Source organism: Phacochoerus africanus, chromosome 1, assembly GCF_016906955.1.
Source record: "Phacochoerus africanus isolate WHEZ1 chromosome 1, ROS_Pafr_v1, whole genome shotgun sequence".
NCBI classification, from domain to species: Eukaryota; Metazoa; Chordata; class Mammalia; order Artiodactyla; family Suidae; genus Phacochoerus; species Phacochoerus africanus.
This window is the reverse complement of record NC_062544.1, coordinates 160,037,335-160,056,880: the sequence shown is the minus strand read 5'-3', so window position 1 is coordinate 160,056,880 and position 19,546 is coordinate 160,037,335. Positions and strand designations below refer to the sequence as shown.

Below are 19,546 nucleotides of genomic sequence, written 5' to 3'. Positions count from 1 at the left end.
ACCTACTGTACACCACAGAGAAATCTACTCAATATTCTGTAATATGGGTAAAGAATATGAAAAAGAATGGATATATGTATATATGTAACTGATTCACTTTGCTGTACATCTGAAACTAACACACATTGTAAGTAAATCATACTCCAATTTTTAAAAATCTTTTTAAAAGAAAAGGATCATTTTTTAAAACAGTAGAATGCTGGACATATAATAAATATTCAATAAAACGATTTAATTATACTAAGATTGTTTTAATTTTATAGCAGCTTTAGTCTTCAGGAACAAACTGCCACATATATTTTACTTAACATTAAGACAGAACTTTGAAATCAATATTTTCCATTTACTCCGAAATGAAGGGCTAAGCGTTAAAGATATTACATGGAACACTTAGGTGGGTCTGTTTATGTTGCCAGGAGTGGTCCATTTGAGTGGTATTTTCTCTAGAATGCCTGAAATCAAAGGAAACCGTGAGCCCTAAAGGCGAGTAATATTTAAAGTTCCATTCTCAAAGTATCTTTTCTTCTCTAAAAGTGAGATACACAAGAACTCTGCCCCCTGGAGGACTACGAAAGCATTTCCCTACTGTGACCTACCAACCACAGCCCTGGCTATTGGGCATCGCAGATACCGCGATTTCTAGGAGGCGGAGCCTCCGAGGGGGCGGGGCATAGCATGATATTTTGCGACTTGGGTTCCGCTGGCGTCGCTTGCAATATCTTCGGCCGTCTGGTGCGCAGACAAATCAGCGTGAAGAGCTGAAGATTCGAACGCAGGAGGCCCAGACCAGCGCCACACGCGCGGCTCCCCCAGAAGCCTGGACTGTGGGACTCCAGAGAGGCGGCCGCGGAGCTCCGAGGATTTGCCTCGCATCGCGCCGTCCTGCGCCCCAGCCGCTTGCCTCACCTGTCCCTAAGACCTGTCAGGGCGTGCAGGTCGAGCCCCTCGTCGCCCTGTGCCAGGCCCCGGAGACTCCTTTAGGTCGAGGTGATGGGCAGCCGGCCCCGCAGCCCCAGCGCCTACCCTGCGGACTGGTGGGCACCAGAGTCCGGAAGACAGGGCCTTACCAAGCGCCGCCGACCCGCGGAGCCCGCAGGCCCCGAGTCCGTGTCCGAGGCGCCGCCCTGCCCGGACAACAGGACAGAGCCCGCGGCCGCGCTCACCTCGGTGGTGGTCCTGGCCGCCGGCTGTGCCCTGCATCTGGCCCTGGACAACGTCGACGTGGTGCTGGAGCCGGAGCCCACGTCCGTGCTGCAAGTGTCTCTGGGAGATCGCACCCTCATTCTAGTCCCCGAGGCCCTCCTGGGCTCGGGCGTCGAATGCCCAGGAGGACAGAATCTGACAGAGGGCGCTTTCCTGAGCGCTCCCGGAGAGTCTCTGGCCCTGGGGGAGGGATTCTTCTGCGCAGCTGTCCCAGAGATAGCCTGCCAAGAAGAGGCCAATGAGGAGGACTCGGACACCGAGTTCCTGTCGCCTGCGATGTATGCTGCAGCCGGCTCAGTCCCTGGGCTGTGCAGTCTCGACGTTGCAAGGCGTTTGACTTGGGCGTCGGGCCCCAACGCGCAGGCCTTTGACTCAGAGCCCTCGCTTCCGACTCCCATCTTTAGTCCAGAGAGACGCTCTCCTCCCCAAGACTACAGCCTGGACTTGCACCTTCCAGAACCCTCTTCCGACTCACCACTCCAACCTCTACCTCCCTCTCCGAGTCCAGGTCCGCACGAGCGCCCCCAACGCCCTCATGGTCCTGCGCGCAAGGCCCGGAAATGCCTGTTCCCAGAATGAACTGCACCCTACTACACACACACACACACACACACACACCTCACACACACTTCTGGATACCATCCTGGAGGCCCAATGGATTAGCCAGCGTCCTGAATATCCTACAGCCCGGAAATTAAGCACTTCTTGTGCTAAAAATTCCTTTTTCCCTCCAGACTTCTATTCCAGAAGAGGTCAGGAAGAGAAAGCAGATTCTAGACCTCATCTTTGAAATTGAAAATGGAATACCAGACAATGTGTTTTCAGACGTCTGGATCTTCTCATGCCTCTCCATTTTCCCTAGTTTCACATCAGTTATTTTCCCTCCTATTTCTCCCCAAACCAAGAAACTGCCAGATTTCTCATTCTGTGAGGGTTTTTTTTTTTTACATGCTTTCCCATGAATTTATAGACTTAAAGCCATGGCTTTTCTCTTTCTTGGTGTGCTAAACTCCTTTCCTGGAAAACTGCAAAATAGTATAATGGTTACTATACATAATAGTATGATGTTTGTTCATAGCTTCCTCTTAAACTGAGGACATTCTCTTCCAGTCAGTTCATTTTTCATTACAAATAAATGTTGGATTTTTATCAGATATTTTCAGCATGCATTAGGATATGCATTTTTATTAAATCTGTTCATCTGTTCATTCTGACAGATGGACTGATGTAAAATGTTTGGTTCCTGCTATTCCACATTATTTATAAGTTTTAAATTCTACCCTGAGTTTTTTCTTATGTAAATCAAACTTCTAACTTTTAAAAAATTAATTTTTTACCATATTTGCTTCACATTTTTTTTTTTTTTAGGTCTGCACCCAGGCTAGGGGTCTAATCAGAGCTGCAGCTGCCAGTCTACACTACAGCCACAGCAACGCCAGATCCAAACTGCATCTGAGACCTATACCAAAGCTCGGGTCAGTGCCAGATCCTTAACCCACTGAGCAAGGCCAGGGATCGAACCCCCATCTTCATGGGTACTAGTCAAGTTCTTAACCAGCTGAGCCACAACGAGAATTCCTGCTTCACATTTTTATTAAAGAGATAAAATCTACTGGTAAAGCTGAAGTCAACAAGATCATTTCATCTTTTTAAACATCAATACTCTTCTCTACCTTTTTATTCTTATATTCCACTCTCAAAGTCTAGCTGTGATTTTCTTCTTGTTGAAGAATATCCTTTAATAGTTCTTTTCACTATATCCTATGTGTGGTAAACTATCTTGGTTTTGAAAACCTCAACATGTTTTTGCGTGGTGCACTCTCTTAGTCTTATATGTCTGCAAGTGTTTTATTATATACCCGTTCTTAATTCTAAAGTGATATTTAAGTCCTTTATAGATATTACTCCATTGTTCTGCCTTTTTTTGTTATTGTTGCAGGCAAGAGGTCTCTTGCCAATCAAGTCGTTATTTCTTTTATATCTGATTGCTTATTTTAGCATATTTTATTTTTAAATTAATTTAATTTTCATTGACGTATAGCTGATTTACATTGTTGTGTTCATTTCTGGTGTATAGCAAAATGATTCAGTTTTTATATGTATGTGTATATATACATATATATATATTCTTTTCCATTATGGTTTATTACAAGACATTGAATATAGTTTCCTGTGCTATACAGTAAGACCTTGTTGTTTATCCCATATATAATAGGATGCTAATCCCAAACTCTCACCTGCCCATACCCCTTCCCCTTGGGAACTACAAGCCTGTTCTCTATGTCTATGAGTCTGTTTCTGTTTCATAGATAAATTCACTTATGTAATATTCTTAATTCCACATATAAGTTATATGATATTTGTCTTTCTTTGACTGACTTAGTTCAGTAATCTCTAGGTCCACTGCAAGTGGAATTACTTTATTCTTTTTATGGCTGAGTTTTATTCCATTGTATACATCTTTTTATTTTTGTATTTTTATTAAAGTATAGCTGATTTACAGTATTGTGTCGATTTCTACTATGCAGAATAGTGACCCAGTCATACATACATATACATTCTTTTTCTTGTACTATCTTCCATCTTGTTCTAGCCCAATAAACTGGATATAGATACTACATCTTCTTTATCCCTTCCTCTGCTGATGGACATTTACGTTGCTTCCATGTCTTGGCTATTGTAAATAGTGCTGCTATGAACACAGGGGTGCATGTATCTTTTCAAATTAAATATGCTCAAGAGTGGGATTTCTGGATCATATGGCAACTCTATTTTTTATTTTTTTGGCCACATCTGTTCCCAGGCCAGGGACCAAATCTGAGCTGAAGCTGCAACCTGTGCCACAGCTGTGCAATACCAGATCCTTAACCTACTGCACTGGGCTGGGGATCAAACCTACACCTCAGCAGCTACTCTAGCCACTTCAGAGACAAAGCCAGATCCTAAACCTACTGTGCCACAGAGAGAACTCCAGGCAACTTTAAGTTTTTTGAGGCACCTCCATACTGTTTTCTATAGTGGCTACACCAATTTACATTCCCACCAACAGTGTGGGAGGGTTTCCTTTTCTCCACACCTCCAGCATTTGTTATTTGTAGACTTTTTAATAACGGCCATTCTGATTGGTGTGAAGTAGTTCCTCACTGTAGTTTTGATTTGTATTTCTCTGATAATTAGTGGTGATGAGCATCTTTTTGTGCGCCTATTTGCCATCTGTGTGTCTTCTTTGGTGATATGTCTATTTAGGTTTTCTGTCCATTTTTTCTTGAGTTTGTTTTTGTTGTTGTTACTGAGTTTGTAAGAGCTATCTGTAAATTTTGGAAAATAATCGCTTGTCAGTTACATCATTTGCAAATATCTTCTCCCATTCCATAGGTTGTATTTTCATTTTGTTTATGGTTTTGTTTGCTATGCAAAACTTTATAAGTTTGATTAGGTCCCATTTGTTTATTTTTGCTTTTATTTCTGTTGCCTTGGAAGACCAACCTAAGAAAATATCTGCATGATTTATGTCAGAGAATGTTTTGCCTATGTTCTCCTCTATGAGTTTTATGGTATCATATCTTGCATTTCAGTCTTTAAGCCATTTTGAGTTTATTTTTGTGTATGGTGTGAGGGAGTGTTCTGACTTCATTGACTTACATGCAGTTGTCAAGCTTTCCCAGCATCACTTGCTGAAAAGATTGTCTTTTTCCCATTTTATATTCTTGCCTCCTTTGTCAAAGATTAATTAACTATAGTTGTGTGGGTTTATTTCTGAGTTCACTATTCTTTTCCATGGATCCATATCTCTATTTTTTTTTTTTGTCTTTTGTCTTTTTGTTGTTGTTGCTATTTCTTGGGCCGCTCCCGCGGCATATGGAGGTTCCCAGGCTAGGGGTCCAATCGGAGCTGTAGCCACTGGCCTACGCCAGAGCCACAGCAACGCGGGATCCGAGCCGCGTCTGCAACCTACACCACAGCTCACGGCAACACCGGATCCTTAACCCACTAAGGAAGGGCAGGGACCGAACCCGCAACCTCATGGTTCCTAGTCGGATTCGTTAACCACTGCGCCACGACGGGAACTCCCCATATGTCTATTTTTGTGCTAATATCATGCTGTTTTGATTCCTATAGCTTTGTAGTATTGTCTGAAGCCTGGGAGGGTTATGCTTCAAACTTTGTTCTTTTTCCTCAGAATTGCCTTGGCAATTCTGGGTCTTTTATGGTTCCATATAACTTTTTGGATTATTCTAGTTCTATGAAAATTATCAGGGGTAATTTGATAGGAATCTCATTAAACACAGCTCTGGGTAGTATGGCCATTTTAACAATATTAATTTTTCCGATCCAAGAGCATGGGCTATCTTTCCATTTCTTTGACTCATCTTCAGTTTTCTTTATCAATGCTTTATAGTTCTCAATATATGTCTTTCACATCCTTGGTCAGGTTTATTCCTAAGTAATTTTTTGCATTTTAACACATTTGAAAATGCTTCTTTTCCTTTGGCATCCTACAGTTTTACTGTAATATATCTAGGGGTAGAATCTATTTTTATTTGGCTTGATGGAATTTGGTTAACTAACAATATGAGAAATTATCTCTTGCCTGGATGTCCACAAAATCTTAGGCTCTATCTACTGCAATTAATCCACACATCCCCATGTCTGTAAATCCAATCAGAAAAATAATAGCAGTGCTCACTCAATCTCTCATGACTCTTAACATCTTCATATCTTGTATATATGCCTTATCAAGTCCAGCTTTATTTATTCTTTGACTTTTCATCAAGTTTCCATATCCTGTTTATACTTCTATTATACTTCTATAGAAAAATGTTTTTACTTGAAAGATTTTTTTCAAGATTTTACTTCCTTTTTCTTCTTTCAAACCTTCCCCACTTAGTACGTTTTGTTTCATGGATACTATTCCATCCTTTTCATTTTGAAATTTTTTAAACATTAAATAATGGCTCCATTAACTCAATTTCCTCAAGGTAAAACCTCCTACTATTTCTTTTTGTCACGCTGGATTTCCCCATATGCTTGGTAATTTCATTGGTGGGTGCCTTTTGAGTAGAATTCATCTTCTACATCCCAGGGTTATAATTTTTACGTTTCCACTTCCTAATGGACTGCAACTTAGCACCAAGGCTTTTGGAACTCTGGGAAATCCAAGCAATTACAGATCACAAATCACAACTGGCCATTCCCAGTTTCAGTGTGTCATTCATTGATCAACCACAGGTAGAACCTTGAAATAGTGGTCAGTGCCTCTTCAACTTTTGATAATTGGCAGTGGGCTGATTTCCAGCCCCCTCAAAGGAAAAGACATCCCAGTTACCATTATATATTTTAGTCTCAGTGACAACAGTACATCAAAATATCAGCTGTCCATTCAGAGACCGTATTATCTACTCTATCTCTGGCCCCTGAAAGTTTGTGGCTTTATTTGAAAGTAAATGTATATTTAATATGGCTTAGTATTTCCTATCATTGCTCTCTACCTCCATAGACAGAATCCCTGTACTACCGTCTTGTCCAAAATTTCCCCAACAGTTCAACAATCTGTCCTTAGCCCCATAACATAGCAATTAATCAGACACAAGTCCCAGTATAACTATCTGATTATTGTGAAGACAGAAGATGGCCCTGTTTGCAAAACTATGTCATCTATTGCAAGAGCCTCGTAATCTACACTAGAAATAACTGAGGGAACCCATTTTCAGCAACATGTGAACCAAATAGTCCAAAATATCCTCAAGAACAACATGCTTGAATTTTAATTTTTTTTTTTTTTTGTCTTTCTGTCTTTTCATGGCCACACCATGGAGGTTCCCAGGCTAGGGGTCCAATCAGAGCTGTAGCCACCAGCCTACGCCACTGCCACAGCAATGCCGGATCTGAGCCACGTCTGTAACCTACACCACAGCTCACCACAATGCTGGATCCTTAACCCACTGAGCAATATCAGGGATCGAATACGCAACCTCATGGTTCCCAGTTGGATTTGTTTCCACTGCGCCAAGACAGGAACTCCAAATTTTAATATTTTAAAGGCATATCGCAGCTAGTAAAAATGTAAGAGAAATCTTACAAAAATGATGACATATCACAAACACAGAGAGGAAATTGGATGCTAAAAAAAGAAAGTACATGGGGGTACCTAACATTCTACGATGATTTAGATCTTTGGTTTCCATGGCCCATTTATGTGGGAGAGAAAATAAAATTCAGTGGTCACATAGTCCTGAAAAAACACCCAAGCTTCCAAAACATACCTCCAATAGGTAATTTAACAAGCAAAAAAAAAACTCATAATACAAAAGGAGATGGGACATAAATGTATCTGTCTCAGACTTGGGCCAGGTAGAATGAAATACAATCTATCAGGGGGTAGGGGAAGCCAACAGTTTAGTTTAAGATATTCTCTGGTAGATGGTTAACCTGTTAAAACAAATTTTCTCTGAAAATACTTATGGCTAAGTATCTCCTCAGAGATGAACTTCCAGTGATTCTAAATTCATAATCCAAAATCAAAGAACACATAAGGAAACAAACCACCTTAAGTAAGAAAAAATGATGAGAAATATCCAAAACAAGGACACGACATATGGAAATTCCTGAGCCAGGGATCAAACCCGCTCCATAGCAGTGACCCAAGCTGCAGTAATGACCATGCCAGATCCTTAACCTACAGCACCACCAGGGAACTCCTTAAATAAATTTAATATGATTTGAGGACCACATAAATCTGGCTAAGAAAAATATAAAAGATATGGGAACTCTAAAAAGGAACTTTAAAAATTTTCTATGGATTAAATACAGAAGCATGTAAGTGAGAAGGTCAATGAATGGGTTAAACACAGTTTAGACAAAATTGAAAATGGAGTCACTTGCAGCAACACAGACGCAACTAGGGATTATCATACTAAGTGAAGTAAGTCAGAAAAAGAAAGACAGGAGTTCCCGTCGTGGCTCAGTGGTTAACGAATCCGACTGGGAACGAACCATGAGGTTTCGGGTTCGGTCCCTGCCCTTGCTCAGTGGGTTAACGATCCGGCGTTGCCATGAGCTGTGGTGTAGGTTGCAGACGCGGCTTGGATCCCGAGTTGCTGTGGCTCTGGCGTAGGCCAGCGGCTACAGCTCCGATTGGACCCCTAGCCTGGGAGCCTGCATATGCCGTGGGAGCGGCCCAAGAAATGGCAAAAAGACAAAAAAAAAAAAAGAAAAGAAAAAGAAAGACAAATACCATATGATATCACTTATATTTAGAACCTAAAATATGGCACAAATGAACCTATCTACAAAACAGAAACTACCAGAGTTCCCGTCGTGGCGCAGTGGTTAACGAATCCGACTAGGAACCATGAGCTTGCAGGTTCAGTCCCTTCCCTTCCTTAGTGGGTTAAGGATCCGGTGTTGCCGTGAGCTGGGGTGTAGGTTGCAGATGCGGCTCGGATTCCGCAGTGCCGTGGCTCTGGCGTAGGCCGGTGGCTACAGCTCCGATTGGACCCCTAGCCTGGGAACCTCCGCGGGAGCGGCCCAAGAAATAGCAACAACAACAACAAAAAGACAAAAGACAAAAAAAAAAAAAACAGAAACTACCTCACAGACATAGAGGACAGACTTGTGGTTTCCAAGGGGTGGGAGGGGAGTGGGATGGACTGGGACTTTGGGGTTAGTATATGCAAACTATCACATTTAGAACGGATAAGCAATGAGGTCCTACTGTACAGCACAGGGAACTATATCCAGTTTCTTAAGCTAGACCATGATGGAAGATAATACAAGCAAAAGAGTGTGTGTGTGTACACACTTTTCTGTACAGCAGAAATTGGCACAACATTGTAAATCAACTGTAATTTTTTAATGTAATACAAAAAGAAAATGGGAGTTCTCTTGTGGCACAGCTGGTTATAGATCCAGCATTGTCACTGAAAGGGCTTGGGTCATTGCTGTGGCATAGGTTCAGTCCCTGGCCTGAGAACTTCCATATGTCATAAGTGCAGTCAGAAAAAAAAAATCTTGCTATCAACGTATATTACTGTGATAAATTCCCAAGAACAAACAAAAATTCACTTATTAACTTACTTTCAATAGATGTTACCAACACTTAATAAAATTACTGAAAATTATTTTTTTTAAAACGGAGTTCCCAATGAGGCTCAGTGAGTTGAGGTTCTGACTAGTATCCATAAGGATGTGAGTTCAATCCCTGGCCTCCTTCAGTAGGTTAAGGATCTGGCATTGCCGCAAACTGTGATGTAAGTTACAGATGCAGCTTGGATCCCATGCTGCTGTGGTTGTAGTGTAGGCTGGCACCTGCAGCTCTGATTCAACCCCTAGCCTGGGAAATTCCATATGCCCCAGGTGCAGCTCTAAAAAGACAAAAGAAAAAGAAAAAAAAGAAAATGGAAACACTGAACTAGAGAAATGATCCATAAATCTAAGGAGGTTGAAAATATATAAAATATGAAGAGACTAAGAGACATTATTAGAGGAGAAGTTCTACTACATGACTGTTGGAGACAGAGGAAACACCAAAAAAACAGGAAGTAGCATTATTCACAGAGATGATGAATGAGAAATTTTCCAGATATCATAATAGAAAAAAATCAGTCACTCATTCATTCAACAAATATGTATTAAGAGCCAATTATGTACCAGGCAACTTTCCAAACTCCAGGAATACAGCAAAGAACAAAAGAATTTAAAATCATTGCCTTCATGTAGTGCAATAATTTACACAGGACATTAAAGTAAAAGTAAGAGGAGTGATATGAAGTGGCATGTATTTGGATATATATATATTTTTTTGTCTTTTTGCCATTTCTTGGGCCGCTCCCACGGCATATGCAGGCTCCCAGGCTAGGGGTCCAATCGGAGCTGTAGCTGCCCGCCTACGCCAGAGCCACAGCAACGCGGGATCCGAGCCGCATCTGCAACCTACACCCCAGCTCACGGCAACGCCGGATCGTTAACCCACTGAGCAAGGGCAGGGATTGAACCCACAACCTCATGGTTCCTAGTTGGATTCATTAACCACTGAGCCACGATGGGAACTCCTATATTTCTTAATACAGAGAAAACAGGAATTCTTGATGTGAGAAGAGAGAAAGATTCAAGGATAACTCAAAGGATAACTTGAGGGTTTGGGAACTGAGCAAAAAAAATTGAACTGTTATTTTCTGAAACTTGAAAGACCTTGAGGGGTTATACGTAGAAAAATAAAATAAAATATGTTCAACTTTGGACATATGTCATTTCAAGTGCCTGTTACATACCCAGTGGAGATGTTTACTGTGAAGTGAGATATGGGAGTCTAGATTGCAGGGAAGTCATGCAGGATGAAGATATACCAGTGTTTTGGAAGAACTACCTAAATGTATTTCAAAATCACCAAGAATTATCACATCATCAATACAGGAGAGAGTGAAAGAAATTCAAGAGTGAAAAATATTTACGGAGTGAGAGAAAAAAACTCTGGATTTGGAAAGAGGATGGAAGAAAGCACTAAGACCAATTATAAAATGGTTATATGCTGATGATGTGAAATTTAGGGAGAATGGAGAAATGACTGGGAAACATCAATGAGGAGCAAGAACACATATTGCACTTCCAGACATGGGTACTAGGGAGGTGCAAGAGAAAACAGCCTCCGCTTGAGAAGCCTCCAGGGAAAGAAGGGTATTCCGAAGAAACAGGTTTCAATCATAGTAGAAAGTTAAAAGGAATACGTTTCTTGCAAGTTGAAGATTTTTTAGTTTTGTGATTGACTATAAGTTCCAGAAGACAGAATGCAAAGGAGTAGGAAATGGGGAAGGACAGGAGGTACTGAGAAAAGGCCATGTCTTGAGTATTTGAAGATTTTAACCTGAGCTATTAAGAATGAACAGTTTCCTACAATGAAAAGGACTAAAAGGCATGATGAGATAGGTCTTCATGGTCTTATGGGAAAGAGAAGTGGCAAGACCTTCAGCATGGAAGAAAGGGAAAAGAAGCCTGTCTGCATGAATATACATACTTCAGGGACAGTGTCTTCATTTAGGAAGTACAACAACTTCCAAGATTGATACATTTTAAGAAATACACATTTATACAGATTATTATAAGCCCACAAAACACCAGATCCAAAGAGAATATTTTTTATAAATAGAAAGAAAAGACAACCACAATTAAAAGGCAATCGGACGACTGACTTCTCAGAAACAATAATGGAAGATGGCAAAATAATAATAGCAGTGGAATAATAGCAATATCGCCAGAAAATAACTGTTTTGACCTGGAATTGATTGCTTAATAAAACCATTTTCAAAAGTGAGCATAAACAAAGATTTGGTGGACCAAGAAAACTCATTAAAATATGCCAATTTAGTATTATGTTATTATGTGTTAAATGTTTTGCATTCGACTTACTGTATTAAAATTATTAACTGTGAAATTCCTTCAGGTTAGACAATTATATCAATGCAACATAACAGAAAGATCAAAGACAGATGCACATATAAACAAAAAAGTAGAGAACGATCAAGATGGCTGGAGAGTAAGACATCGCACTCGCTTTCTCCCACAAACACATCAGAAAAAATATCTACATGTAGAACTATTCACATAGAACATCTACTGAATGCTGGCAGAAGAACTTAAACCTCCCAAAAGGGCAAGAAATCCTCCACATAACTGGGTAGAACAAAAGAAAGAGAGAGAGAGAGAGAGAAAGAATCAGGATGGGACTAGAATTCCTGAGAGGGAGCTATGAAAGAGAAAAGGAACCCACACCCTGGGGAGCCACCTAACCTACAGGGAGATTAGCAGAGACAGAGGAACCTCAAAGTCACCAAGGAAAGCACAGCAGCTGGACTGAGGAGGGCAAAGCAGAGTGACAGCCACATGGATCATCAGCACCACTGCCCCAGACACCACAGCTTGAGATGCTCAGGCAGGGGCTGAGCCCTGAGACCCAGGCTCTGCAGTTCAGTTCTAGGGAGAGGACTGGTATTGGCTGTGTGGAGACAGCCTAAGGGGCTAAGAAGCGGTGTGCCATGAGCTGGGGAGCAGCACACTACCACCAAGAGAAACCGGGAGGAGGTCTGGGCCCATAGGAGAAGCAAGGTGCCTTTGTTGGGGAGGGTGAGAGGAGGAGTAGCTGAGTGCCATAGGAATTTCTTTCCCTGTGCAAACGCAGGCTCTCAGAGGGCAGGGCATCTCTGGCACAGGCTATGGGTGGCAAGAGGCCACTTGCTTGGGCTGAGGGAGACCAGGTGCTTCTTGTATGGGCTATGGGCAGCAGGGGGGCTAAGTTCAACTCAGTGCCTCTTGTGTGATCTAGAGGTGATAGGGACAAACCACAGCAGTCACCTCAGAACCCAGTGGGGGCATGGCCTGCCACCACTAGGGGTCTGTGAATAGGCTCCACCTGAGGCCCCAGTCACCTTAGAGGTCAGCAAAAAAGAGGACAGGGCAACTGAGCATGACCCATTGTTGATCTCACTCCACAGGGAACACACCTGCCCAGCTGCTGTCATTGCCAAACACTCCAGGCAGCACCAGCACATGCTTGATCACTGTCACTTCCCAGGACCCTGAAACTAGGAGCAGACTGTTCAGAAGCTCCTGCATGGGCTAAGCAGGATGGGGTGCTTCTTGCATAGTGTACAGGTGGCAGGGGCAAACCACTGCAGTTATCTCTGACTCCAAATGTGGTTGTGGCCTGCCACCACTAGTGATTGGTGAACAGGCACCACTTGCAGCCCCAGTCACCTCAGAGGGCACCACAGAGGAGGGCATTGCAACCAAACACCACCTGTTGTTGCTCTCACTCCCCTGGGAACTCACACACCCTGCCACTGCCACTGCCAAATGCTCTGGGCACCACCTAAATCTGTCTGAGGCTCATTGCCACTTCACATGTCCCTGCAACTAGGAGTGGCCTGTGCCACCTTCCTGCAGGTCCTTGCTACTGTCAAGAGCCCAGCAACCAGGCACTGACTACTAGCCCTACCCATTGTCTCCTCCTCCATGGAAACACACTCAGCACCCTGGGGATAACAGCCCGCTCACACCAAAGAAAGAGGTAGCAAATATCCAAACTCCCATGCCAAAAATAAGTAGTAACCCCCCCAAAAAAATATACTTGGGTGCTCATGCATAGAAATAGCCCTCCAAGATTATAGTTTGGTTTCCTAAACTCACAGAAAAAGAAAAATATAAGCAAAATGAAGAAGCTCAGGAACAATTCCCAGTTAAAAGAATAGGGGAATTCACCTGAAGTAGCAAACAATGAAACAGACTTCTGCAGTCTAATAGACACTGAGTTCAAAAGGGAGATAGGGAAGTTCCCATTGTGGCTCAGTGGTTAACTAACCCAACTAGTATCCATAAGGACACAGGTTTGACCCCTGACCTTGCTCAGTGGGTTAAGGATCTGGCATTGCCATGAGCTGTGGTGTAGGTCGCAGATGCGGCTTGGATCCCACGTTGATGTGGCTGAGGTGTAGGCTGGCAGCTACAGCTCTGATCTGATCCCTAGCCTGGAAACTTCCATATGCCTCTGGTGTGGCCCTAAAAAGACAAAAGACAAAAAAATAAAAAAGGGAGATAGGGAAAATACTGAAGGAATTAAGGGTGACTCTGAAGGAACTAAGAGCAGATATAAACGGTAATGCAGATTACTTTAGAAAGAAGCTAGAAAATATAAGGAGGAACCAAGAAAAATAAGAAAAATCATTTGCAGAGATGCATCCTGAGCTAAAGGCACTAAAGAGCAGAATGAATAATGCAGAAAAATGAATTAGTGACTTGGAAGATAGAATAGTGTAAATCACACAATCAGGACAGCAGGCAGAAAACCAAATGAAAAAAACATGAAAGTAATATAAGGGATCTATGGGATAACATAAAGTGGGCCAATCTACACATAATAGGAATTCCAGAAGGAAAAGAAAAAGAAAGGGGGATTGAAAATATATTTGAAGAAATGTCTGAAAACGTTCAAAATCTAAAGAAAACAGATATCAGGATATAGGAATCACAGAAGGCCCCAAACAAAATAAATCCAAACAGGCCCACACCCAGACATATTATAATAAAAATGCCAAAAGTTAGAGGATTCTAAAGGCAGCAAGATAAACACAAAGCATTAATTATAAGGGAACACTCATAAAGCTATTGGTTGATTTCCCTACAGAAGCACTACAGGCCAGAAGAGAGTGGCAATATATATTCAAAGTTCTAAAAGGGAAAAATTTTCAGCCCAGAATACTCTACCCAGAAAGAATATCATTTAAAATAACAGGAGAAATAAAGAATTTCTCCAAAACACAAAAGCTAAAAGAGTACAGCAATACTAAACCCATTCTAAAAGGAATACTGAAAGGGCTTCTCTAAATGAAAAATAAGTAAGAAGAAATAGGATGGAGGAAATCACAATTGGAAAGCAATCACTTAAATAAGCCAGTATACATGTCTAAAAATAAAAAAAAAAAGCTACTGTAAAAGTGATGATAAACACAAGAAACAGCAAAAGGACAAACATGAAGATGCTGAAAAAGAACTTCAAAATCACAGAATGCGGGGAAGGAAAGTAAGAAAATCCAGACTCTTTTTTTTAATAGTGTGTTTGAGCCTATTTGATTATCAGGCTAAAGCAAGTAGATATAGGAAGGGGTTAAAATACTTAAAAATCAGGACACCACATATCAAAACCAAACATTACATTCACAAAAAGTATAAAGAAAAGTGAGCAAGCATAAAATAAATTGAAATCATCCAACCAAAAAAAGAAAGGATCAAAGGAGAAACATAGATTTAACTGGAAAACAATGTTTAAAATGGCAATAAATATATATTTATCAATAATTATCTTAAATGTCAATGAACTTAATGCTCCAAACAAAAGACAGAGAGTGGCCAATTGGATAAAAAAGCAAGAGCCTCCAATATGCCGTCTATAAGACATTCACCTTAAGGCAAAGGATGAATGTAGATTGAAAGTGAGAAGATGGGAAAAGATATTTCATGCCAATGGGAAAGACGGGAAAGCAGGAGTTGCAAAACTCATATCAGACAAAATAGAGTTTAAAATGAAGCCCACAAAGAAAGACAAAGAAGGACACTAGTTAATGATAAAAGGATCTATTCAAGAAGAGGATATTACATGTGTCAATATATATGCCCCTAATATAGGAGCACCCAAATGTATACAACAAATACTAACAGACATAAAAGGAGAAACTGATGGGAATACAATAACAGTAGGAGATTTTTAACACCCCACTCACATCAATGGACAGATCCTCTAGACAGAAAATCAATAAGGCAACAGAGATCCTAAATGACACAATAGAAAAGTTAGGCTTCATTGACATTTTCAGGACATTACTTCCAAAAAAATCAGAATGTACATTCTTTTCAAGTGCACATGGAACATTCTCAAGGATTGAACACATACTGTGGCACAAAACTAACAAATTTAAGAGTATAGAAATTATTTCAAGTATCTTCTCTGACCACAGTGGCATGAAACTAAAAATCAACCACAGGAAAAGAAATGAGAAAAACTGACTACATTGAGAATAAACAACATGCTATTAAAAAAAACAATGGGTCAGTGAGGAAATCAAAAAGGAAATTTAAAAATACCTCAAGACAAATGACCATGAAAACACAACCATTCAAAATCTTAAGGAATTACCATCATGGCCCAGTGGTTAACGAATCCGACTAGGAACCATGAGGTTGCAGGTTTGATCCCTGGCCTTGCTCAGTGGGTTGAGGATCCGGCATTGCCGTGAGCTGTGATGTAGGTTGCAGACGCGGCTCAGATCCCACGTTGATGTGGCTCTGGCGTAGGCCGGCGGCTACCGCTCTGATTATACCCCTAGCCTGGGAACCTCCTTTCCGCGGGAGCGGCCCTAGAAAAGGCAAAAAAAAAGACCAAAAAAAAAAATCTATGGGATGACACAAAAGCAGTGCTTAGAAGTAAATTCATAGTGATACAGGTCTTTCTCAAAAAAAAAAAAAAAAGGAAGAAAAAGCTCAAATTGACAACTTTGAAGAACAAACAAAACCTAAAGTCAGCAGAAGGAAGGAAATCATAAAGATTAGGGAGGAAATCAATAAAATAGAGATTCAAAAAACAATAGAAAAAAAATCAATGAAACCAAGAGCTGGTTCTTTTGAAAGGGTAAACAAAACTGACAAACCTCTGGCCAGATTCATCAAGAAGAGGAGAGAAAAAACCCAAATAAACAAAATAAGAAATGAAAAAGGAGAAATCTCAATGGAATTGCAGAAATAAAAAAAAAGAAGAATATGATCAATTATATGGCAACAAATTTGACAACCTAGAAGAAATGGACAACTTTCTAGAGAATTATAGCCTGCAAAAACTGAATCAAGAAGAAACAGATCAACTGAATAGACCAAGAACTAGAAATGAAATTGAATATGTAATAAAAATACTCCCTACAAACAAAAGTCCAGGACCACATGGCTTCACAGGCAAAAATATACCAAACATACAAAGAGGAACTTATACCCATCCTCCTTAAACTTTTCCAAAAGGTTGAAAAAGAAGGAACACTCCAAAGATTCTATGAAGCCACCATCACCCTAATACCAAAACCAGACAAAGATATTACTAAAAAAGAAAATTATAGGCCAATATCTTTGATGAATATAAACACAAAAATTCTCAACAAAATTTTAACCAACTGAATCCAATAACATATAAAAAAAGATCATACACTACAACCAAATGAGATTCATCCCAGGTTCACAAGGATGGTTCAACACACACAAATCAATCAATGTCATACACAACATTAACCAAAGAAAAGTCAAAAATCACATGATCATCTTAATAGATAAGGAAAAAGCATTTGACAAGATCCAACATTCATTCATGATAAAAATTCTTACCAAAGCAGGTGTAAAAGGAACATATTTTTTTTTTTGTCTTTTTGCTATTTCTTGGGCCGCTCCTGCGGCATATGAAGGTTCCCAGGCTAGGGGTCCAATCGGAGCTGTAGCCACTGGCCTACGCCAGAGCCACAGCAACGCGGGATCCGAGCCGCGTCTGCAACCTACACCCCAGCTCACGGCAACGCCGGATCGTTAACCCACTAAGCAAGGACAGGGACCGAACCCGCAACCTCATGGTTCCTAGTCGGATTCGTTAACCACTGCGCCACGACGGGAACTCCAAAAGGAACATATCTTAACATAATAAAAGCCATTTATGACAAACCCACATCAAATATAATACTCAGCAGAAAAAAGCTGAAAGCCTTCCTGCTAAAATCAAGAACAAGACAGGAATGCCCACTCTCACCACTTTTATTCCACATGGTATTGAAGTCCTAGCCACAGCAATCAGACAAACAAAAGAAATAAAAGGTATCCAAATTGGAAGAAAAGAAGCAAAACTGTCACTGTATGCAGATGACATGACACTATATGTAGAAAACCCTAAGGACTCCACACAAAAACTACTCGAACTGATCAACAAATTCAGCAAAGTAGCAGGATACAAGATTAACATTCAGAAATCGGTTGCATTTCTGTATACTAACAATGAAATATTAGAAAAGCAATACTAAAACACAATACCTTTTAAAATCGCACCCCAAAAAATTAAATACCTAGGAATAAACCTGACCAAGGAGGTGAAAGACATATACTGAGAACTACAAAACATTAATCAAGGAAATTAAAGAGAATTCAAAGAAATGGAAAGACATTTCATGCTTCTATGTTGGAAAAATTAATATTGTAAAAATGGCTATACTGCCCAAAACAATCTACAGATTCGATGCAATCCCTATCGAATTACCCACGACATTTTTCAAAGAACTAGAACAAACAACCAAAAATTTATATAGCACCATAAAAGACCCAGCATTGCCAAAGCAATCCTGAAGAACAAAAACCAAGCAGGAGGCATAACTCTCCCATACTTTAGGCAATATTTCAAAGCCACAGTAATCAAGACAGTGTGGTACTGCTATCAAAACAGATATACAGACCAATGGAACAGAATAGAGAACCTAGAAATAAACCCAGACACCTATGGTCCATTAATCTTTGACAAAGGAGACAAGAATATAAAATGAAGGAAAGACAGTCTCATGAGCAAGTGGTGCTGGGAAAACTGGACAGCCACATGTACATCAATGAAACTGGAATACACCCTCACACCATGCACAAAATAAACTCAAAATGGCTTAAAGACTTAAATGTAAGACAAGATATCATCAAACTCCTAGAAGAGAACATAGGCAAAACATTCTTTGACATCAATCATATAAAGGTTTTCTTAGGTCAGTCTCCCAAGACAACAGAATTAAAAGCAAAAATAAACCAATGCGACCTAATCAAACTTACAAGCTTTTGCACTGCAAAGGAAAGCATTAAAAAAACAAAAAGACAATTCACAGAATGGGCAAAAATAGTTTCAAATGATGCAGCTGATTAGGGCTTAATCTCTAAAATACACAAACAACTCGTACAACTCAACAGCAAAAAGCCAACAACCCAATTGAAAAATGGGCAAAAGACCTGAATAGACATATCTCCAAAAAAGATATACAGATGGTCAACAAGAACATCAAAAAAATGCTCAACATCACTGATTATTAGAGAAACGTGAATAAAAATTACAATGAGGTACCATTTCACACCTGTCAGAATGGCCATCATTAAAAAGTCCACAAATAACAAATACTAGAGAGAGTATGAAGAAAAGGGAATGCTCCTACACTGTTGGTGGGTGTTTAAATTGGTACAACCACTATGGAAAACAGAATACAGGTACCCCAGAAAACTTAATATAGAACTACCATATGATCCAGCAATCCCACTCTTGGGCACCTATCAGGCCAAAACTTTGCTTGAAAAAGACACATGCATCCCTATGCTCATTGCAGCACTATTCACAATAGCTAAGACATGGAAACAACCTACACGTCCATTGATGGATGAATGGACTTAAAAAATGTGATATATATACACAATGGAATACTACTCAGTCATAAAAAAGAACAAAATAACACCAATTGCAGCAACCTGGATGGAACTAGAGACTCTCATACTAAGTGAAGTAAGTCAGAAAGAGAAAGACAAATACCATATGATATCACTTATATCTGGAATCTAACATATGGCACAAATGAACCTTTCTACAGAAAAGTAACTCATGGACACGGAGAACAGACTTGTGATTGCCAAGGGGGAAGGGGAGGGAGTGGGACAAACTGGGAATCTGGGGTTAACAGATGCAAACTATTGCCTTTGGAATGGATAAGCAATGAGATCCTGCTGTACAGCACTGTGAACTACCATCTAGTCACTTGTGATG

At 40.4% G+C, this 19,546-nt stretch overlaps 1 protein-coding gene across 1 annotated transcript; it reads left to right on the top strand.

Moving 5' to 3' along the window:
• Nucleotides 1-725: 725 nt before the first annotated feature.
• LOC125112538 (proline-rich protein 23B-like) lies at nt 726-1,914 on the top strand. The gene has a single exon (XM_047754744.1). The coding sequence runs from the start codon at nt 991-993 to the stop codon at nt 1,780-1,782; it is 792 nt and encodes a 263-aa protein (XP_047610700.1). The 5' UTR covers nt 726-990; the 3' UTR covers nt 1,783-1,914.
• Nucleotides 1,915-19,546: the final 17,632 nt, after the last annotated feature.